Below are 25,100 nucleotides of genomic sequence, written 5' to 3'. Positions count from 1 at the left end.
TTATTCCCCGGAAAAAAAGGCCGTCAAGAAAGTGTAACGTCTGCACGCGAAACGGACAATGAAAGTGAAAGTAATCTGTTGTGCGAATCCTGCTCCCTCTCCTTGCACGCAGGAGAGCGTTACAAAAAGAAAAACTGTATTTGAAACATCCACATAATTGTAAGTAGTACCACAGTTGCACACATTTGTAATTAGTTTGTGAAATTGTTTTGTCAAATTGTTACACTGTTGAATGGAAATAAACGTATTTTGCAAACTAAAAACACTTTTTCATTGTTGGTGAAAGCGTTTTACAGAAGTAAAGCACTGTTTAGGTGTTTGTGGCATCATTCATGGACAAAAAGAAGTGTACAATTCACTAGAGTGCATGAAATAACATTGTTTCGCAAAAAGCTCTTTTTCTCCGTTTTTTGTTTCAAAACAGAGCATTTCGGTAAAACTAACCATTTTCTATTGTTGATTACTGAAGAACGGAATAAGGTAGAAACAAACTTTTTTTTCTGATGAAAGATGAGAGTTCAATCTTTCATTTGGTAGTATGTGTGTTTCCATAGTCCAAACACATTTTCTGTGAACCTTGAAAGATCAGTCAAAATGCTTTAAACGGCTGGCACTGGCGACATTCCGTTTCTGAAAACGTCTGTCAGTCAAAGAGTTAAATACACACTGTATGTAATTCTCCTTATAGTGTATTTAGTTTTACAGTTAACCCCAAATGGGGTTTCATTAGGCAGCTTAAAGTACGCTTAGGGACGGCAGAATCACACTGATTCGCTTTGGGCTTGCTACAAGCCAAATGGTGCATTCGGGGTCATTTCACAACATAAGGAACTTGTATACACACCGCGGTGTTCTAAACATTAATATTTTTTCTTCGATCATTACGTTTTAATGATCAAGAGAAGCCAAATCGAAATCATGATCAAATTTCAGTTAATCTTCCAGACATAATACACAGTAGAGGCCCTATTTTCGTTCCCGCTGCAAGTGTAGCACAATTTAACAAAGTGCATGGGCGATTTTTTCTTAGTTGTGGCATTTTCGTAGATTTTGCAGAATTTGGCGTATGGTCGTTTGCACCATTGTGCGCCTTTGTTTGATTTAACAAAGCGTCTTCCCGGCCAATCGTAGCAACGCCCTCATTTGTAGAGGGAGGCGGACTCGAGCGCAGTACGCTCAACTACGTTGGGCTTGACATTGCAGAAACAGAAACAGACTCGCTGGCGCCTGTACATGACATTGGCAGATGAACTTAAAGATTTCCCCTTGTGTATGATGTGCTGTGGCCAATTTGACCTTGCAGCCACAACATGTGCGAAAACAGAACAAGACGGAATAGGGTGCATTAGTCTGTGAAAATCTGTTATTTTGTTACCAAAATGAAATAATATTCAGGTGTTCTTCAAACCGTAAATGTATTTAATTGAAATATTATGTCACAGTACCGTAGTCCAAATAGTGTAACTGTACTGTAAATTGTAAACGCACATACTAGCACCTTAGTAGACAATTACCTGTAATGATTAACATGTTATTCTTGTTGAGGTATTAAATATTGATTATCATGGCACCTATTTTATGATTATAGGTCTCATGTCATAAATAACTGTTGTCTGACTCCCACATCACTGCAGAAAGTTCAAGCAAGAGTTCAAGAGAATCAAGACAATGCCAATGTTTTCAAAGAGAGTCTCAGAGCTGCCAATCAAAATTGAAATGAGGGGTGCGACACAAATGTTATGAAAACTGTAAGCTGCATTCAGGCATTAAAGCAGATGGAAAATTTTAATCGGCATGCTTTAATATCAAATAAATAATCAATTTGTTCTATCAAATAATTATTTTTATTTTTTATATAAACTATATATAACTAAATGGGAATCTCTGGAACTAAAAAATAACGTGTTATGATTTCAATATCACAATTTTTTTTAAAGAGACCTGTTTTAAAGAGACCAAAATATCTGATTAGTTGCTGCAAAATTACTATACGTAAATTTGTTTTTGCACCTCCACTTCAAAATAAATCTACAGCATTTACCTTGAAACAAACATGCATAATTCATATGTCAATGTAAATATCAGTAGTAGTAGTAGTAGTAGTAGTGTACTGTTTCAAATCAAGTTATCTACTTTATTGAGTCATAATTGTGAAGGCCTTGAGGGATTTGCTGTTTCAGTTGTCATTTAAAGCAGTCGCTAAAGATCTAGTGCTTAAACCAGAAGTGATGCAGCGAGCGTATTTTCAAGCTGACTTGTGGCAACACTCCATTAAAACTGGTCCAACTAACCCAAAATTAAATGCTATTGTACCTTTTTCTTCTAGTAGGATTCTCATCATAAGTAATCACACAGTTGTATCTACATCATTTTGCATCATGTAGCGGATACAGATCGCTTGGGTAGATGTAGGCCTACAGACAAGATCAAGAAAATACATGCCAAATGAGTGCAATTGTAAATAGTTTGTTGAAAAATTCATTAAAAAAAAATCTTAGATCAGCAACTAATTCACAATTTTTTTCTATTAATTAGTCTTGTTTATCATATAATTAAATTTCAGCATTTTTGTCGCTTAGTTTCCTCAACAAAAGATCAAGAAGGATGTATGTTAATGTAGAGAAAACAGAGAGACGCCATCATGAATCTTCTTCAGCTCCCCTGACAGCTTCTATCTATCAGAGGGTCAATTTGTGGCAGATGTTTCACTGCCACCAGTCTTAGAGACATCCGGCAGCTCACTGAGACACTGTGCTATCTCAGGGGGTGCAACAGGGAAGATGAGGAAACACATGCTTGCACCGTATGAAGCTTGGGCATGCCAACGTGAAGGCTGAAATGCTGCAGGATGACATAATGTATTATTGGAGGAGTTTCTAGGAAGGCCAAAAGGGAGGCAAGACTACACAATGTAAATGCATGCTTTTGAGTTTATATTTCATATGGCAAAATGATTTCAGGGACGGATTGCTCCTTTAACAAAGGCCTTTTTTAAAGAGCAGTTCTGCTAAATTTGAGGAGCAACTTTGTAATCTTGGGGAGTAATTTCTTGTTGGTTAATCACAGGGACCCCAAACAAGGATTTTATTAAATAATAAAAATATGACACAACGGGGAGTTGTAGGGCTGCATATTTTAGCATTTGAGTATCCTACTGAAAATGATATCAAATAATCAAATATTCAGGTAAAATATATTTTTAATAGTTTTAAAGGGACAGTTTAGTATTATTTAGTGCTATCTAGTGGTGAACTCATAATTCATTCATCTTAAAAGCCCACTATTAATTTTAATAAAAGGCAAAAATAAATAAATTATATCACATCAATCTTGATTTTTTTAAATGTAATCGTAGGTTGAGTTATGGCTAATTATATTATATAGGTGGCGGCGCGGCTTACAGGAGGCTGACATGCTTCACCGCCATCTTTCTGATACAAAGGAGAAGAACTTCGCAAACGTAGTTAGCCTCTGGTGGTAGTTGCAGCTCATGTTGGACCCAACGATCGACCGCCGCTTGTCTACATCTGTTTTGCTCTCACTAGCTTTTGCTAGCGTTTCCCGCTAGCAGCTCTTGTTAGCCGCTCCAGCTAGTTCTTGCTAGCCACTCTTGTTAGCCGCTTCAGTGAATTCTTGCTGGCCAATTTTGCTCGCTGCTCACGCTAGGTCCTGCACACTGGCTTGCTCGCTCCCTCGCTCACTCCAAATAATAATTGTTAGTAACTGGTGATAGGCACGGTAGTTCGCATCCTTCTAAAATTGTTGCATTCTATTAATTCACCACCAGGAGGCACTAAATTCTACACACTGGATCTTTAAAGAGCAATTTTGAATGGAAAATAGAAAATACTCTTAGTTCACTTAATAACAAACGACCAATTGCTTTCCTATTTTATAAAATCACTTTTGTATTTCTTAAATCCAGATTTTGCATAGCAGCAAACTGTATTTTCTTGTCTGGAAACATTTTCAGCAGGGCAAGTTCAAACATAAATGTACATTTCAGTTTAAACTTCCAAAACATAAGTACTTGTGCATTTGTCTTTTCATGAATCTTCCATTCTGACCTATTTTCGTGCACCTTTGATGGAAATTTGACATCTCAACTGCCATGCTGAGAAGAGCTGCCAAAGTAAAATGTTCACGCTCATTCCCCTGACTGTCAATGCTGCCCTGGTTTTGGTGCATGTAAACAAGAGAAGATGAACAGCTGCAGAAATCAGCAGAAATAAGTTGTATAACTATCCTAAAATAACCACTTATAAATCATTATTACAGTGCCTTGTAAGAATTAGGAGAAGTGCATTTCTGTCAGTCATATTGACCCCAAATGGACTACGATGGTGGTCCATACCTGTGTTTCTCACATTTTTCTCACCTAAATGAAAACAAAACAAAACAATTAGCTTTCCAAATGCAACCGTCATGACCAACATGAAATTACATTTGTGTAGTAAGCCTAAGTGTTCATAAAAAAAATGAGGCAAAGGCTTAAAATGAAACGGACATGAGACAAAAATCACTCTAAAAGCATTTTTTAAGAAATAGTGCAAATACTAATAATATGATTCACTGGTTGCTTTGGTAAAAATACAATGAAACGGTCTTGTAAAAATCTGATATTTTTGTGAATTTCGCAAGCCGCGACAGCTCGTTGCCACGCTCTACGTGTGTGACATTAATCTGGGCAGATTGATAATGTGAATCACTCAAAGGAGTTCTCCACAATATCAGTCTGGTACTGCTTTCGGCGTGTTGATTATATTGTTTAATAGCAACCTATTAAAATGTGTCCCAGAGCACCCCAGACACCTTCATTCATGAAATTTAGGCTATATATAAGATTATAGCAAGCCACTGAAACTTTAACGTTGTGTGTCAATATAAGCAGGAAAAACTTTATTTAATTAATGTCAATGATTAATTAAACCATTAATAAAAATTGTATATGAGCATATGAAATACAGCACCACAATACACCACACTATGTAATTGTTGATAACTTCTTTTTTGTTTTTTAAGTATTTAAATTAACATTATTTGTTCTCTGTATTTTTTTCTTATTTTACTCATAACTTTGACAGACACCGTTCAGCAAAGAAATGCTTTTCACATCCAACACCCGTTTTGTCCTCATTTCACATTTCCTTTCCTTTTGCTGACACAGGCGTCATCATCCAGCATGGCGCTCTGTGAGACCATATGCCCACGACATAAGTCCTAAAGAGGCTGGCAGTGGGCCCACTCATAAGCAGCACATAAAGAAATGGTTACTATTGTGAATCCTTCAATGACTTATAAAGATCTCAAGTACAATATAGTGTGACTGAAATCCCAATGAAGTTACTGCACATAAAGCTTGTTGAAATGTTGGGTGATGCACCATTCAGTTGCACCCACAGTATCCCTACCGGTGGTATGGCCAAGCCATCGCATTTGCCATGACAAATTGGCCAAGTTTCAACAGGACAACTAACACAAAATTTCCACGAATCCATTAAACTCCTTTTCTTCGTCTGCTCATTTATCGCACTAACACTTGCCAGGAGCTGACCAGGTTACAGTACGTGCAAAACTCTGCTGTGAGGCTCTTGACACGCACCAACAGGAGAGCCCATATCACGCCGATCTTGAAGTCACTGCATTGGCTCCCTGTTACTTTTAGAATGCATTGTAAAATCCTGGTCTTGACTTTCAGGGCTCTGCATGGACAGGCTCCATGTTACCTTACTGACCTAATCCAGCCATACACATTTGCACGGAGCCTGAGGTCGGCAAACCAGAACCTGCTTGTGGTCCCTCGGACGTGTTATAAAACGCGAGGGGACAGATCTTTTAAAGCAGTAGCTCCACCTCTCTGGAATGAACTCCCTCTCACTCTGCGTTCCCTGGATTGTGTAGAGACATTTAAAAACTTTCCTTTTTAACAAGGCTTTCTAGAACTAATAGATTTTTAATGTATTTTACTACATTTTATTGTATTCTATTCCTTTTTTTGTTTTTGTTTTGCCTTATTGCTCTTATATTTATGCTGTATATACATATATTTTACACGTTTGTCTATATGCACAGTATAAATATATGTTTTTGTTTTATGGCATTGTATTTTATATTGCTTTGTACTAGGCTGTCCTCTTTTTGTGATGTGCTTTTACGTTTGTAATTGTAATTGTATGTTTTGGAAACTATTAAAATATTTTTGTGAATTTCTGAAATTGTGCAGTAACTGACATGAATCATCAGTTGTAGAGTGCCATGAAAAAGTTGTTCAGTTGTGTGAAAATTCACAACAAAGATGTGAAAATTCATAGTTAAGGAAACATTTTCACACAACTAGAACTCATTAATCACATCACAGTTAACAATGAAGGTGTCTTGTGTGACGCAATTATTATTATTATTATGTTTTTTTTTTATAATTGACTACTTTGTCTAATACAAGACACATTTTGATTCCCATGATAAGCTTCAAGTATCTAATCTTTAAGTAAATATTCCTTCAGGGGTTTAAGTACCTGATGTGAAAACACAAACAAATATACTCAACATGCAGGAAGGAAAGGAATATTTAATAGTGAAGTCCTTGGAAAGCAGACTGCATCTGGCCCACTGGAATAAAAGCTTCAGGGCTCATGTGAAGGATTTTTCAAGCTACCACTTTCCCCAGTTCAACTATCTGTCTGTCACACTGATAACATGTCACAGCATGAATATAGAAACAGCATCTTTAAAACATGAGCTGGCAGAGCATGCTGCAAAGTATGCAAGAATGTATGTGCCATACGAGGGAACATCTCGTCACTATACAGTATGTATATGGGCCTTGCTTTTGTCATGGCCCCTGAGGTCCTCTTGGAGGTGCTATGTCGCTGGCTGAGTGAATATGTTGATTAGGGTGAGATTACTTACAGTGAGTACTGTGTGGAGCACATTTCAGTGGCTGCTGCTCTCTCTGCTTCCCTCGTCAGTAGCCCACTCCTGGCTACAGGACAGTACCTTACAACACCTGTTTTAACTCCACCACACATTAAACGGCTGACTTTACTGGTTATTCATAACAGGCTAGGGGAGTAACGGAATACATGTACCAGCGTTATGTATTGAGGACCCACAAAAAAAAGGAAATTCCCATGAATGTCATGCAAAATAAGTTGGGAGTATCATAAAGTGGGCTCAATAAGAAACATTTTTGACATTGTCCAGACATTGCCAGGAGACTAGGCACTACCGAGGCGTTGTTAAAAAAAAAAGTGCACTTTCACTCCAACATGTTATTTAATGTCATACGGTATAGACATGATTCTTACTACTCACTGTAAATCATAGAGCACCGCGAGTGCCACCATAATGACACCTATTACTAGCAATGTGACAGGATTTACAAAAAAATGAAAATCTGTCCAAATGCAAAGTCCGCTCTGAAAGGCCACTTCAACCTGAGTCTACAACACACAAAGGATTTTGAAACTCTTCTCAGATTGTATGTACACACAAAAAAAATAAAGCATCTGTTGTATTTAAAGGTGCAATGTGCTGTTCAAAAAGGTCATATTAAAGCTTTTTCTACATCATGCATGCTCCACCAATGCCCAAATGAGTACATACTGCACTGACTTTTTTACTCCAAGTGTGCCTAACAGATTGTATCTTCCCTTCAGTGTGGAGTGTGTTAGACATTATTAACATTTTTAATTCTTTATTTCATATATTAACCATGTTGAAATGTTTTATAGATGTGTAGAGTAGGTGAAATAGTGTTGAACTCAGTATAATTTGACCTTAACCTTGTTTTTGTCTAAAAATTCCTTCTCAGTGTTTTGCACACACACATTCTCTTCGTGAGAACAGATTTTGCCACACACATACCCTGAGAGCACCATCACTCATGGCCACTCTAAATCCAGTTCAATTTGTTTGTGAGATATTGTTTTGGGAAAAAAGTACGAAAAGTACCCTGAGAGTATATTTTGTCTAAAAAGATGAACACAGCTGCGGACTGTGTACGAAAATAATATTATGTAACATATTGTGTGAGAACCAATCTGTTTTACTTATTCATGATGGGAGGAGAATAGGCGTTCTCTTACTGATTTGGATTCTTTAAAAGCTGTATTCCGCAAAAGAGGGGGCACACACGCACCCTGGAATTCCACCTTTTACGTGATGTTCATTGTTTTGTGACCGGAGAATTCTCTGTAATAAATCATCTTGCAAGGAGTTTTTCTCACAAGAAGTCTATCTTCAAGTTTTTGGAACACGCAAAAGAGGACAAATAATTAGCCTCTATCAAATGGTGACCCGGACGAAAAACGACGTTTTGCAAGCGAGGCGTTCACGGATGGGTAGAATTCCAGGGCCTTATTAATTACGGTAAGTGGACACTTTATCCACGTTTTAGGAATTCTGTCTGTCTGAGAGCGCTGCGGCTGGTAAATTCGTCTTGCAAAATTATATTGGAGATGGAATTTATGTGAGAAAAATAGTGATAAATTTTGAAGTCGTTTGGTTGGACGCGAAGTCCCAGATTTCGGATTTTACCACGGTATTTGAACTGTACACGTACGTTGTGGCGGAAGCATTGTCTACGGAAATGCCGTCACGTTGTTGGGCATTGCGCTGAAATGTAGTCAGGCATAAAATGAATGTCGCTAGATTCTTGGATGAATTAGAGATGAATATTATGAATTGACACAGCGGAGAGTACGCCCGCTGTTAGGTAATCATAATAAGTTCCTTGAATAACGGATTTTGTCACAGCGCAGATGAGGATATATTACCAGAGATTGGTACGTAACATTACGAGAGTTTTCTGCACAATTGAATCGAATAATTGTGGACAGACAGGCTGAAGTAGGCGTATGAATTTGAGAAAGTTTCGCTACGAAGGAGCCGATAGACTGCTTCATGATTGACTTAAAGCAGTATTTTTTTATTACGAGGGCCATGCTACACAATTGATTCTAATAGTTGTGAATAGACAGGCTGAAAGCAGCCGATAGACTACTTCATGATTGACTTAAAGCAGTATTTATTATTTTGAGAGGAGATCATGATATTTGTTTGTGTGTATTCCATGTTTGTCTAGTACAATTGTCTGACGTCATTTATTTTTTTTACGGGGGCGCGATGAGCTATTTTGTTGACTAATAATAGTGTATTATAAGTGAGACGTCACTGCATTTATAACTATTAATACGACTTAAATATAATAATGACTATAATATAATATATTAAGACCCGAATGCAGTTTAACTACATGAAAAAAAAAACATAAAGTTGCTAACGCATGCGCAGTAGCTGTCGGAGCCATGCCTACGGAAAAAGACGTGAAATTAAAGACTAATTAAACGAGTGGATGTACAGTTGCTGTGAAAAAGGTTTTTCCCACCGTTATAATCTACGGTAATTTAATATCATTGATGAAAGCCGTTGAACTTGCATATGTAAAAACGTCATGCGCTGGACGAACTCATACGAGACACATCTGTAATTTCTTCGAGTGGAAGAAAAGTGAAACATGATCGTGGATTCGTGGATAAAATGATGAATAATGCTAGAATGCTAGCTTTGGGTATTTCTGTGAAGTTATAACTATTTATATAACTTTAATATAGTAAAAACTGGACAGGTTGATGTTTAATATAAATTACGGGTGCGCTTTTAATCTGAAAAACCAAATGGGTGACCTGATAGTACTTCCGCTAGACGACTTGAGAAGCTTCCGGGGTTTGAAATCGGCCGTTGATCGTTAAATAATGAGGTGAAATGTATTTAATATTGAACGACGGGACTTAAATTTATTGTGGAAAAGGTTAGTTTACTCCAATAAGATCTGGGATTTGTTTGAGGGTTTTAAAGGCGGCAGTTTAACTGTGTATGTGCGTAGACGCCGATCGCTGGTTAAAAAGTGTTATAAATATATGTATTTTTTATATAGAGGAAAATCCCGGACGTAACTTTAAGAAAAGTGTATTAAATGATGATTAATGCTGAAATGTTGACTTTCGATGGTTTCGTAAAGACAGCGCGTATGATTTTGATGTGTTTAAGTAAATAGCTTTCTATTTTCTATTTTCTCGCTTTGCAAATAAAAACAGCTGTAAATGACAATTACGTAATAAAATAAATGAAACCGTTTAGTAAACGCTGAACGGGATAAATTGATTGGGACGGTAATATTACTAATAAAAATCTCCAACGCAACTCTGTTGTACAGTCCGCGAACGTCAGTGCCTACATTAAATAATTAGACGACATTACATAAATTGTGGCCATAACCTCACGTTTATTACACATACACACCTGTAAGACTGAATGTATTGCTGTGATATTGGAATATAAATTCATTAGGTGAATCACTTTGAAGATTATAGTTGCTATGGCTCTAACTGACTGCCAGATGTCACCCTTTTTCCAAATTAAATTGCCAACAGCCTAATCTTGAATCTCTTTCCAGAATCTGGTGTCAGCCATTTTGAGGGCCATTATCGACAAGTGCCCTATTCCCATCCTGGGGGGAAAGTAATGTGTTATTTGTATGTAAAAGGAGACTTCCTTCCTTTGATAATTACAATTTAAAAAGGGGCCTTTCCCATGCTTGTAAGTAGAAAAATAATTTTTAATTATTCCTGTATATATTTAACCTGTAAATTTCTGCCTGAAGTCCCATTTCAGAATTTGGAATCGACCATTTTGCATGCGAGTCCCAGAGACTGGACAGACCATTCCATGTCACATTTTTGACATAATTTGAGGTGATATGTAATTAAAAAATAATCTCTGACTTGATGTTTGACCAAAAGCTGACAAAGGGGTACTCTTGTGAAATATTAATTGAAAACTAGACACTTGCCAATTGACTCTGTATTATATTTGTAAATTGTTAGAGCAAAGCCATCCTATCTCATCTTAAGTATTATTTATGAAGGTATGCAAAACATATTAAATTAAATATTGTAAAACATAACGATACTGAATTATAATTAGCAATTATTTAATTATAAACTTTTATTGTTTTGATTACTTTTTATTTTTTATTATATATTTTTTTAAATTAATTATTTTTATTTATTTTTAATTTTTAATTTTTTATTATTTTTTTATTTAAAAAAAATTATTACTTTTTTAAAAAATATATATATATTTTTTTTATTAAAATAAAGGAGGATTTTGTTCTTCCGACTTTTTACTGACATGTCATCACCTAATAATGTTGGGGCAGATTTTATTATGTTTCAGTCAAGTGCCGTTCATTAATCAAGATCATTGTTTCAAAATGAGGTCAACCGGCTACTGGACAAATGACTGTAAATGGATGCCGACAGCAGTCACGTAGCATCTGGAGCAGAGGCCGCGGACAGCAGAGGGGGCGTGGCTTACGTACGCGGGCATCATCACAAACAATATCTGCCTTTTCCCCTAATCAGCACTACCTGCCGCTCCCTGCTGGACAACAACAGTCCCGGCCGTCACCTGACGAACAGCAACAGTTCCTGGCGCCACCTGGTGGACAGTTTCCGCAATGACTGCACCCTGAACTCACATGCAAAAGTCTTAAATGAAAAAACTGCTCCAATATACACAGTGCTCCGCACAGACTTCCTTACGTGCATTCCTGCGTCCCGAACTGTCCTGTGAATCCCTAAAAAAACTGCTCCACTGCGCTGGTGACTCCGCCCCCACCAAGAATGTTTCCTTGAATTAGTGATCTCAGACCATGTGATGCGGTATCTGACTGTTTACACTGCACTCTATTTTTTGACAGGTGTAAGGTGATGACATATACAGTAAAACATTGCGTGCACAGAAGCAACTGATTGGCAACACTCTATACACACAGATTTATTATATTTTAAAACTCTTGATGCCTATTTTGATTTAATCTGATTTGTTAGTATCTATGACTATTTTACAACAGTCAGCTGTTAGACCAACATCAACAAGGGGGACTAGCAAGCTTGATGGTGACATGTTAAAACTACAAAACTAAACTAAACTGCGGCACTGTGGTCTATTGACCCAACAGATGTGGGCCTGTAAAATTAATACCCCACTCCGTTTGGGTGCCGCAAAATTAATGATAAATGAAGGGCGACTTTGTGTATTTGCTTGTTAAATTTGTCCTTCTAATATTATCCCAAATTCTCTTTTGAAATTTAAACAATTGCTTGGGACGCATTGGCGAATTTACTGGTTAAATGTAAAAATCCACCTCTTTTTAAAGCAAAAATTTATTTACTGCTGCAGTTCTTTTATTATCGGTCTGAAAAATTCTCTGAGTCGATCTTTTTCAGATGGGGGAATTACTGGTCGGTCTGGGTATATCGTCGCGAAGGACACAAACAGTCCATGTTGAATTAAATAAATATAGAATTATAAGTTAGTCTCAATGTGATAATTATATAGTCCGTGAGAATGAATGAATTCACAGGAGGACAATTGATGATTGGTGATTGGACCTACAGACATGGAGGAGAGTAAGTTTTGGCAAAGACGGCAAAAATAAGGTGAATATGTTCTATTTTATCCTCCCATGAATATCTTATTAGTGACGGCCCTGGGGTCAGATGTTATTTTATGATTTTACTTGCTGGTGATAGTTGCATTTATTTTATGGCTGGAAGCACATTCATGCCATATCTATAACAGTAAATATTATGGTAAAACATTTCATTAATCATTACATTATAAGCTGTAAACAAAATTGGCCTCGTCAGATTTGAATTGGCTATAAGATTTTCATTGTAGCATTAATGAATGTGCTTAGGTCATTAAATTCAGCCAAAGGCTGGATTCTAATTGAATGTCACAACAAACAGAATTTTTCCCCAGGACGGACCTACAGAACTTCACTAACATTTACTAACTCCAAACTAATAAACTACCAGATGCTCTTTCAAAAAGAAGGGATGTGAATATGTATGTTTATTAGTGACTAAATGAAAATGTTCTGCACCCGGATGAGGTGATGGAAAGGTCAATCTGGTCCAGTTCACGGGGGGCACATGGTTCCACATCTTGCCTATCAGACCTGCCGCGTCCGCCTTCTACTCAAACCCCACCAACAGGAACGACCTGAGGCCTGCTTCCAGTGTCCACCTGACGAGCTGAGGACATCATTCAATGGAGCTGCTCTCGCTGAGGACATCACTCAATGGAGATTGGAGGCACGTGTCCTTTTCTGGCCATCGTTCCACAAAGAATGAGTCGCACCTTGGGAAAACAAATTCCGATGATCAATCCCTGCATCTCTGGCAGTTGATGTGGGTTCTAAAAGAGCTGAAGGACCCACTCATCCATCCATCCATTTCATTGACCGCTTGTCCTCACAAGGGTTGTGAGGGTACTGGAGCCTATCCAGCTGGCTTCGGGCAGTAGGCGGGGTACAACCTGAACGGGTTGCCAGCCAAACACAGAGCTGAAGGACCCCCTTTTTTAAAAAAAAACTCAAGAACAAAAATGGAACTGATAAACGTCCTTCTCATTCAACAAAGAACTTCCATCGCTCAAAACAACAACAAGTCTTCAATTGCGTCATCAAATGCGTCTCCAATTGCAGTTACAACATGACACTCTTTCTCATACTGACTGTCATGCCAATCTGCTATTTCTGGGATCCCCTTACCACAATTTTTGAACATAATCACAACACATCGTCTTCATATATGATATGCTTATTTTACTGGAAAAATCTTTTAATGGGTCACATTGTTTTTGACATATGACTGACCTCCTCTCCTGCTAAAAATAATGTTTTCATTTTCTCTTATTGTACTGTTGCACCTGCCATTGCGACGATGAAGATCCCGTTGGAATCCTTTGGTAAAAATGTTTAAATGTTTAGTTATTGGGCTTTTTCTGGGCTCTATCAAGTGTTCGGGGCGAACACGCCACAGTTTCTTGAGTGGGGGAGGGGTGGAGTGGCGCCATGTACGAGGATATTCAAGGATCTTCTCAAAAATTTGAATCCAAATGTCCGTTTGTCACTTCTTCTTTTTTTTTTTTTAATGTGCATGCGGTAGACCATCCTACCAGCTCTCCTGCTTGTCCGGGGCAAACGCCTACACTGCAAAAATGGAGTGATATAAAAAAAAGTCTAGTAAAGGTTGATGTGCTCAGAAATTGTAAGTAAGAGGTCGACGGCTCCCCTCTTTGGTGGAGATTTTCATGCATGCCAGATCCACCACACCAGCATCTATCGAAACTCAGACACAATCTGCTTCTTCCTCTGGTCGTTGAATCGGTGGAGGCTGGTGTCTGCGGATCTCACTCTGCTTTGTCTGTCCTTCCTTCCTTTCCTCAGTCTCTCCTTTGGTCTCTTGAGGTCTCCCTGATTTGTTGGAATTCTGATTTGTTGGAATTTAGATGTTTCTGAGGTTGATGAAGGACTCTGGTTGATGGCCCGATGGGTGGTGTCTGGTCGGTGCTGGATTTTACTTTTCTTTCTTTTCTTTGGTCCTTCCTCGGGTCTCCTGACGGCCTCACGATTCTGGCTGGATTCTGAAGTGTTCGGTTTAGGTGAACGGTATGGGATTTTTTTAATAGGTTTTAGGTGAACTAATGAATACACGCTCACACGCACGCACATGCACATACACACCCACATACAAAATAAAAAATCATTAAAAAAATAAAATGAAATAAAAATAATAATAATAAATAAATAATAAAATAAATAAAAATAATAAATAGAGAGCAATGATGATGACATGTCAAATCGGTAAAATTACCAAATTAATTGAACTCTCCAGAAAAAAGAATGTAAAAAAATAAAATAAAAATGAATTGTAAGTAAACTTTACAAGGCGTTAAACTAGAAACTTTACTTGATTTTTTCAAGTAAGTCCCGTCGGGAACGTGCAAGCTCATCTTCATCAGTCTCTGCATCTGTCCACTTGCGGCTCTCAGTTATTTTCAAAGTATGCAGTGGGATCGGTGGTCAGCTAGGAACGAGCACACACGAGTTGTTGCAGCAGATTGATTGACAGGATCAAGAACCAATCGTTAATATGATCCACCCGGAAGATGCAGCGACAAAAGATCCTTGAATACACGATTATGAAATCTGTTATTTTTCTAAAACGCCTGGTTCACTAAAATCCCGCCTCTCCCCTTATGGCTGCCGCGCCCCTCTTATGACATTACCCTTGCCAGCTGGCACCGCCCCACACCGCCCACGAACCAGTAACTGTGGAAAAACATATTGTGGAACCTCACGTCCTCGAACCAGAGTCAAGTGGCAATCTTGATGTACTATTCATTCACGCACATGATAATGTGTGTGACAAGTATGTTTATTTTGTATACCACAAAATACGCCTGGTATATCGTGCTTGACAACAAAGCTAATGTTCGTGCTTTATTCTAATATTATTTCATCCTTTAATTAGCGATTTGATTTACTTACAGCTCCGCCTCTCTATAGTGATGACTGGGAGAATTGCACACGTTTTAAGGTTTAATCTCCTGGTCAATCCACTTTTGTACTGGCCAAGGTTAACCAGGCAGTCCTCTGAGAAATGATGATCACAAACAAACAGCTGCTGTGGATGATCTGTCACTAGGGTGGCCGCGCCATAGCGCCTCTTTCCTACATACGTTTGTCAAGAGTACCACCTGAAAAAATTCAAAAGAGCGGGGCATCTCGGCCGCTCGGAGCGCACCATCATCGGACACGCATGTACGGGCGAGCACACAGAGCTTTAATTTCAGAGCCGAGCTCCAGCCTGAGCCAAAGTGGCCGCTCATATCGCCTCTTTCCCAAATATACTTGTGGGGCGATCCGCAAGCTGATTGGAGAGTGGGTGTGTATTTAGTATGGTGTATGGTACAGGTGTATGTACGGGGAGGTACACGTGTGGGTCCTCACTTATAAACGTCATAGGTATTTTCTTGGGTTGGGAGGGGCTGGTGCTTGGAGAGCAAGAATGAGCAGGAATGTTCAGAAATTGGTGAATGAGGAAAACAACACTTTGGTATATTAGATTAGATTAGATTAGATTAGATTAGATTAGATTAGATTAGATTAGATTAGATTAGATTAGATTAGATTAGATTAGATTAGGCACCAGAAGGCCCAAACCAATAGGGTGGGATAAATAAAGTCTACTGGGACCAACCACCATAAATTCTGTTTTCTTTTCAATGAAATTTAAAAAGTTCAGTGCCATCCAGGACTTGTCTTCCTCCAGACAGAATAAAAGCAGCAAGGAGAAATTGTCCTTTTTGCTCAGTGGGACTTGCCATGCTTTCCTAAAATGGAACCGAGGGACAGCAAATACACTAAAAACAGCGGGGGTCCAAAATGAAACCCTGTGGAACACCATACGGCAATGGGGCAAAGCGGGACTCAGAGCAACTAAGGCTAACACAAAAACTCCTGTTTGTCAGTTAGGATCATTCTAAACCATTGCAAAGGAGCCGACAGAATACTTTGGTCCACCATATCAAACACTGCAGTCAGGTCCGACAGAACAAAAGACACATACTGTAGTCTCCTGTGTCATTAGCCAGAAGGATGCCATTCAAAACTCGTAACATGGCTGATTCAGTGCGATGCAGCATCTGAAAACCTGCCTGGAAAACCTCCATGAGGTATGGATGAGGGTTCAAAATAACAGGAGACATTTTGACCACAGTGAATAATGCATATAGAATACATTCAATATGTGACAGCCCTGTTGTGTTGTGATTTCACTGTTGAGAGTTTCTGGGTTAAAATCTTGGCCCAGGATCTCCTGTGTGGAGTTTGTACTATATGTTTTCCCCATGCGTGCATGTTTTTTAATCTGCTACATGCTAAAAACAAAAACAAGCATTTTAGATGAATCCAAGACTAGTGCATGGACGAATCTCACAAAAATAGAAATCCTAAACCACTCGCCAGCCAACACTGTCACAAATCAGCGGTTACACTGACAACACTGTTTGCTGATTGCATATTTGGTTCAGACATTTGAGCCGCACAACCCAACGTTTAGTTGAGCCAATAATATTTTCCGGGTCAAGGTCTGTATTGTCTTTGTAAATGACAGCGATTCTCATTAATGATTTCTTTATTTACTTGGGTTGCATTCTTTCTAACATAAATACAAACGCTCAATGAATCTGTAAAACACATTCCTGTAACAGACAAAGAGAAAATGAAAATTTACTTTAGCTCTGCCAACAACAGGAGATCCTGTTCTCGTTTTTGGACCACAACCAACAATCCAGTGTCTTTGCAAGGCTCATGCCAAAGTCACTTTTCAACATGATAGCAGACATTTAAATAAATGAATTTTCAGGCATGGGATAAAAGTTCCAGCTTTGGATCACAATGCTTCTAATGCTTTTAAATGAAGTTAAAGTGGTGACCATGCCCACATACAGTAGCATGGCAGTCTCATTAATTGGTCTGACGAAGACATCATATGTAAGCACATCTGCGCAAAATGTGCAGGGGGAAAAAGGAAATGCAATACTGGAAACAAAGTAAGCCCACAAATTGTCATGATATTGTGATCTTCTCTGGTCTGTTGTTGACCCCCTCCCCAGTACTGTCTGGGATGGGCGGAGCCTCCTGTGCACCCCTGTTCTTTATTGCAATCAGCATGGGTGTACATGTGATAGATGTCGAACTGTGACATATTCACCACCATGGCCTTGTGTTTTCTTTCTAGTCATTTTAGTGTAATTTTCTGGCCATTCTTCCTCGTTGTGATGTAAGTATTTAGTTTAGTCTTTAGTTTGTTTTGTTGCGTCCACTCCCTGTAGTGCTCCATCTATGTACATGTTTGGTAACTTAGTTGTTTGTTTGTTTTTACAATTTTGTCATTGTTGTTTTATTTATTTGTTGCTTGTTTTTGCTTGCAATATGGTGCTCCCTTTGTTTTATAAAATCCTTGTTGTATCGCCAACTCTTGGTTGTTTGCTTTGCGGTCCTATATTTCATAATAGAAACAGAAATTCCAGATCCTGATCAATCATTTTTAACAAGCGGCCCTGGAGAACATCCTACTGCTCAAAATGTTGCATTGTTAAAAAGAGAACAAAATAATTCATTGGGAGCTTAAGAATGTGCAGGCCTACTCGTTTGTGCCCTGCAGTATGTAATGACTCATCTTTGTTACTGTGTCATATTTTGTGGCAAAGGTGCACGTCCTAACATCTAAAACTGAGGCTCGGAGGTAGCTCATGTATCCTTATTTATTGACATTTATGTACAAAAATCTTGCTACAGGTTAGCAAATGGAGCAAATCTCTTAATGGGTCTAGTGCATTGCAACTTCCAGTTTAGCTGGAAGGTTTGATTAGGCAACTACCTCCCATGGAATGGCATAACAAGTCATCACCTACATGACACCTCTGCCTCTAATCCTCCTACCTGCGTCTCCTACACACAAGCTCAGTGTTCTGTTCAGTGGAAAAAGACCTGCCCTGCAATGCATTTACATGTCCCCTAATGGGGGCGCCTCGCCAGAGTCTGTCATTACACACACCATTAGAACACCACTGAGGATTTATCTCACAGTTTTCTTTAAGACAGCAGCAGGGAGAGGAGGAAAAACCAGAAGATGCTAGAAGAAGATGGAGTGTCAGATAGGAAGGAAAGATGCAAGGAGATAATTTCTCATGGCTGGGTGGAAGGAATGAGGAAACATACCTGTACAACAAAATCAATGAATATGAATGAATGAAATAAATAACGGTTTCAACAGCTTGCATGTGTTTATTTTGGTTGTTTGCTTGTTGTTTACTTTTAGTAGTATTGTAACGATACCAATAACTGAAAATTTTGGTCACAATAATTGTGATATGAAATGTTCATATTGTTTCATCTCTGTCAGCTGTTTTGTTTCTAAATTGTCTGGAGGACAGGGACAGAAGGAAGGTGAAAGTTGAAAGCAAGAATTAGAACAGTGTTAGCGACCAAACCTTGCCGTGGATAGCAAGAATCTACAAAAGCTATGAATAACTATTCCTGGATTACTGGTGATTATCAAACTTGAAATATGTGTCTGAGATAGAATAAATTTTGAATGTTCTGAACTCCTTTTTTAACCAGAATATTGATTTATGAAGAAGTGGTGAAACAGCCAAAATCTGCACGTAGATTGGAGCACAACTTTGCAATAACTGATGACATCAGTGGCGTAAATATCGCCGGTGCAGCCGTTGCGTTGAACCGGGGCCCAGGGACAGCGCAGGGACCCATGACAGAAGGTTGAAAGAAAGAAAGAAAGAAAGAAATGGCCAGAGTTATTTTGTATATACAATGTCGGTGTCTGTACGATGACTCCAGCATCTGTCAGTCACGATGGGTCTTGACGTGATGCGAGTTGGAAAAAAAAGTCGTAGCTAGTGTGTGTGCCACCGTCGCTGTCATGCTTTGCAAACAATTTTTTTTTTTTTAAAGCGTTGCGCAAAAAAGAAAAGACAAAAAAAACGTTTAAAAGGCGGTTTCCCCGTGTCCCCACCGCCTACGCAGCCTCAGGGGATGAATTTGACAATGAATGCAAAAAGCTAATATCGCATTTGGCTCAGGCTCTCTGGACCATTCTCCAGATACAATAAACAAAGAAACAGGTGTTTTTCTGACAAATGCTTTGGACCTATAGGAGCGTCGTAAATGACTTTGCTGAGCACGGCGCGCAGATGAGCTTCTAATGAGTGAGTATAGCTACAAATAATTTTTTGTTATGAAGTGCAGTTAGTGGGATTCAAATCTATGGCAAATTACTTTATTGTTTTTTGGTGCCATAGTGAGCCTTTTGCACATGTTCAAACTGATTTAAAAATTGTAAAACAGAATATAATATTGGAATATTTTTGTGTTATTTTTAATGTTCAATAAAGATGTCACAATATTAAAATTGGAGGCCCTGCAAAAGTCCTTGGTGAAAAGTCGCATTTCTCTCCAAAGACTGTGTGCGCGCATGTGTGTGTGCGTGCGTGTGTCCGCGGGAGCGCTCGTGTGAGGTCGGTGGATGGGGGAAAAATTGGGGCGATGGGGGGCCCAATTTTCTTTTTTGCACCGGGGCCTCTCAGCATGGTGTTATGCCACTGGATGTCATGTTCTTATTCTGACTTCAAAGTAAAGTAGTTAGGACTGGATCATGTAATGTACTCTATTTTACCACAATTTCTTAAGACTTGATTAAACACCAGGTAACTCCATGACAACCCAACCTTCGGGCCTTGAACCAGTTTCTATTGAGTCAACAATGCCACTCCTGGTTGCAGCCAACACTATACTCCATTTTGTCTTAATTAAGGTTAGAATCCAGTAATAAACCAACAACCATTCAAACTCATCAGAGTTCATTAGTCAGTCATTTTAAATTGCATCTAGCAGCCTTTGGAAGTTGAAGATTACATGCAGCTACAAAATTGTAAGCATTCTCCAGTCATACGCAAATTCCAAGTCAAAAATGAAATGTTATTAAATACAATTTTGATTTCATTTTTTGTTATGTGCTGCAACATCACAGAGGCTGCAAGTTACACAGATGCTTTTGAATCACGTGTAGGCAAGATTGTGTCCCTAATATTAGGCACACCTGCACTGCATTGGATGAAAAGATTTGATCATATTTGACTTTATTTCACTACATGAGAGAGAAAAACATGAGCAATGCCTGCTTGCTCTTACGCTTTGAACCTGTAGTATAGTTTTACATCAATCCAAGATAAGATAGGCCTACTATAAGAAACACTGATTTAATACATCTTTGACATGTCAAGTCAAATATGAGCATTCATATCATGATGAAGAAAGAATGTTTGAAAAAACTATTGTAATTTGATGTCATTAGATTGTGTAGCTAATGTTGGGACCAGTAGGTGTATTCATTATTAGAAGGGACAAAAATATGGGACGAACCGGCGTATATAACCCAAAGCCCCATGAACATTTGACTAAATTGTTACGGCATGCTTCAATAAAAATTTAACATTATTGCCGAATCCACAGAAAGTTTTACATGGTGGTTTTAATGCTTTACTTACTGTCATTCAGAGTAAAATGAGACATCTCCTTCTATGTTAGGAATGCTCTATACAGTAATAAGTCAAAACAATCAATCATCATCAAAATAACAAGACAAAAAAAAAATCTTCATATTTCAAGTGTCTGACAACTCATCCTCCTTTAATTACAGTACAGAGAAAATGTGTCAGCAGACCTACCTTCCACTGCGCACACTGAAGTGATCCCAGACAGAAGAACCGCAGTAAAAGTGGCCAGCATAGCTCCGGTGAGCAGCCGTCTATCCTCTCCCATTCTCCGGCTAGCACAAACCATATCCCACTGATGCACTGTTAGGGTTCCACTGGAGGACTCACATCTCCATCGTGATAAAGCAAAGCGCCAGTTGCACTGTGCTGGACCGACACTGAAGAGCACACGCACACACACACACACACACACGCACACGCGGCTCACGGAGGGTGTGAGAATTCTCCTCTCCCTCTTCTGTCATTACCGCCTCTCCAGACTTTTCTGGCCAATCAGGGAAAGAGGCGGCGGCTCATTAACCAATCACCTTTCTTTTGGCGTCTGACCCACACTTCGAGCCCGATGGACAGCTCTCGCATGGTTGCCCTTGTAAACCGAGCGCCGTCAAGCGGCCAAACAGAAGAACAGCACCTAATGGCACGGCACCTGTCATCATCTCGAATTTCAGTATTCCTGTCACCTAGTTTTTAATAATAATAATAATAATAATAATAATAATAATAATAATAATAATAATAATAATAATAATAATAATAATAATAATAATCATGTTGATTGTTAAAGGGTGAACATCGGCACTTATATAATGCGTCTGTATGTAAAAATTACGTCAGTACTAATTTACCCACCTGAAAAACTCAGTAGAGATTTATTGCGTTTTATATAACTACATTTAACACATTTTGTCCCACCCACTTTTTGGGTCATCATCCCCCTCCCCCATCTCACCCTAACAACGTCAGACGGAAGTGACCAATCGTCATCAAAACATGCATTTGCACATTCTTACGCTTGTCCTCCTCAACCTGTGAAAATATAAAAGCAATTAGCACATTATTGGGGATTTTATTGACATAATGTGAGCTCCTATGGTGAACAAACACTATCGAAAATATTGTGCTGATTATTGTTGTTGATGATTTTTGCTTTTACACATTGCCGTGAACAAGCGTAAAAATGTGCGTATGAATTTTGGTGGCAATTGGTCTCCGCTTTTAAAAAAATTGTGACACTATAGATTTGTTAGACTCCAGGCAGGCAGGCAGTTCACTACCCTGGCTAAAAACACAGCTATCGATGCAGCAAGTAATGTTCGGCCGCTAAACAGACCAGGCGTCCATTTCACAAAGCATGTTCAACAAACGCTGAGCCTAACCCTGAACAGCGATTTGACATACACTGAGAGAGGAAACTCTGCCTTTTCAGATCCAGGACAGCTGATTTGAGGTAGTTATATCAAGGCAGAGTAGTTTCATCTGGCATTGCCACTACACTAAAAAGTCCACATCAATGGCGCCCCGATTCGTCGAGTCACTATGGCAATGGGGAAGCACGGTGCTGTCCTCTGCTTCCGCGTTTTTTACCCCTCTCATTTGGAAATCTAAATGTGATCATATGGCAAATTTGAACATGTCATTAGAAAAAAGTATATATATAAAAGTATACTATAGAGGAAGGCGGCGTGGGAGAATGTTGCTGCTCGGGTGTCGGGTCAATACGTAAATGTAAATCTAGTCCTTTGCAATCACAATAATATTACAGGGGAAACCTGTTGAATGGTAACTCATTAATTAATTTCATTTAGGTGCAATCCTGCGGGGGAGAAGCGCACTTGACATAAGATGAAATATAAAAACATTATTCAAATGGTTATAAGAGAAAAAAAACGGAGCGCAACACACAATATATGCTGTGATGTGAGCGTATGACTACGCCACCGGTAATGTTGCAAATGTAAGGACTGATTAAGTTGTGAAATGTCGTGTGTGGTCGAAAGGAGGCGGAGACAGAGAAAACGTTGAGTTTCATTGTGAAAAACCTGCCACCGACCAGGTTTGATTCATGGACAATGTTGCTATGGTAACTGACCAAGAGCTTAAATGACCTCTTTTAAAAAAAATAAAAAAAAAAATAGCTAGAGTTACCTCTTTTCATCTGGTTTAAGTTACCTTCCTTTCTGAAACGGAAGACGCAGAGTTTCCCACATTTCAGGGATTCTTGACATAGACTTCAGGTTTGCAGGACGATGCTTCTACTGGTCAGACATGGGGCTCCATGTCCTGAACGTCACACCCATCATCAGTAACCAGTCAAGCAACCAAATAATAATAAATAATAATTATTAGCATGCAATGTATGAATAGACAAATTTTGTCCGGTCCCTGCACTGACTTATTTTTAAGGACCAAATTCATTAGCCTACACCGCCAACACATTCTGGCCAATGTTTTTAAGTTTCTTATATTGTGCACTAAAAGTTTTTGTCTGAGGGTGCAGTTTTGCAGAAACACGTGTAAAAAATATTTGTACATAAATAATACATAAGCACTCCACAATTAAACTCTTAGTGCATACATTTTATTGTCCAACCAGTGGCTCAAAAATACACAATAATGGCAAAACAAAAACTGAATTTGATGACATGAACATAAAATAAAGCTTCTTTAATATAATTTAAGGCCCTAATGTTTCAAACTTAGAAGGTTGTACTGTATTCAATTTCCTCTCCTGCCTTGTAGCTTGAAAAAAAATCCCAAATTGGCATCATTTGTTTAAAAGAGGAAACAACTGCCAAACCGTTAGTAGTGCACTTGACATCCTCAAGCATTCCTGGTACATTGCCCATCCAACTAGCCATCAGTCAGACATACAGCGAGCAAAATATTTCATTTTTATTATGAGCGTTTATTTCCCCTTTTAAACTTCCTACTTCCTTTACACTTAAAACATCATTGATCAGGGTCAAAAAGGTCCAAAAAACAGTCCACACAATACTTTGACTACCACATCGTTCACCCCCTATTTAACCTTTACGTGGCAGGACAAGATGTATTATCACACATTTAGCATAAGTCTGCTTAGCCACTGTTACAGAATAAATGAAACACCAATGCTGCAGACTGACACAATCCAGATCTACACATTATTCCCTTGTCGTTTGTGTGCAACTTGTGTGACTCATCACTTTTTAGTCTACTGTAAGAACATACAAGTTTTCATTCAATTTGTCCTGACAAAACTTACTGCAACAATCAATTTTTAATGACTGGAACATATGATTTGAAATTCAAAATCATTAAAATAATAATAATAACTAGAGCTGCAAGCAGATCAGATCAGTGGACTAGTGGTAGAGTGTCCCCCCTAAGACTGGTTGTGGGTTAAATCCCTGGCCGGGTCATACCAAAGACCATCAAAAAAAATGGAACCCATTGGCGCCCTGCTTGGCACTCAGCATTAAGGGTTGAAATTTGGGTGTTAGATCACCAAATGATTCCCGAGCGTGGACCCTGCTGCTGCTCACCGCTCCCTCAGGGGGATGGGTCAAATGCGGAGAATGAATTTCGCCCCACTTAGGTGGGTGTGACAATCATTTGTACTTTAACTTTAGCTATAAAGGGCCCTCGCAACCCGGGCCACGTTGGGGTACTTGCACGTTGGGGTACTGTTACATGGGACAAGGACCTTCTAAAATGCAATTGTTTTTGTGTTTTCATTGAAAAATGACGCGTAATTCCCAAAATAAAATCAAAACGATGGCTTTCCTGTTAGCTTTAGCACATGGCTAAAGAATACTTTTTTGTAGGTCTTAGGCTGATAGGTATAACTCCCATTTTTCACAAATGTAGCTGAATCATACAATCGGAAATGCGTCATAAAAATGTCTAGAGGGTGCTATTGAGCCATTTATTGTAAATTGCATAACAAATCTCTAAAATATTCATGTTCATGGCAGGTCTGATGTGTGTGCAAAGTTTCATGAGTTTTCACACATGTTTAGACCCTAAAAAAACAGCAGCATTTTTCTTTGCAAACAATGCATCGCTATGGCAACGACGTGCGGCAAAATAAAAAGCTTTCTATAACTTTTCATCTTAAACAT

The 25,100-nt window shown here is 38.7% G+C and overlaps 1 protein-coding gene across 2 annotated transcripts in view; it reads right to left on the bottom strand.

Annotated features, from left to right (window-relative positions):
* Positions 1 to 21,417, bottom strand: part of LOC144062936 (ephrin type-B receptor 1-like) — a 139,687-nt gene extending 118,270 nt beyond the window's left edge. For both annotated transcript variants that reach the window (XM_077584759.1, XM_077584760.1), the window contains exon 1: positions 21,169 to 21,417. In XM_077584759.1, the coding sequence (XP_077440885.1) occupies positions 21,169 to 21,283 (115 nt within the window). In that variant the 5' untranslated portion in view covers positions 21,284 to 21,417. The remainder of the gene's footprint in view (positions 1 to 21,168) is intronic.
* Positions 21,418 to 25,100: the final 3,683 nt, after the last annotated feature.

Source organism: Vanacampus margaritifer, chromosome 13, assembly GCF_051991255.1.
Source record: "Vanacampus margaritifer isolate UIUO_Vmar chromosome 13, RoL_Vmar_1.0, whole genome shotgun sequence".
NCBI classification, from domain to species: domain Eukaryota; kingdom Metazoa; phylum Chordata; class Actinopteri; order Syngnathiformes; family Syngnathidae; genus Vanacampus; species Vanacampus margaritifer.
Note: the sequence above shows the minus strand (reverse complement) of the source record. Positions and strands in the feature narration are given on the sequence as shown.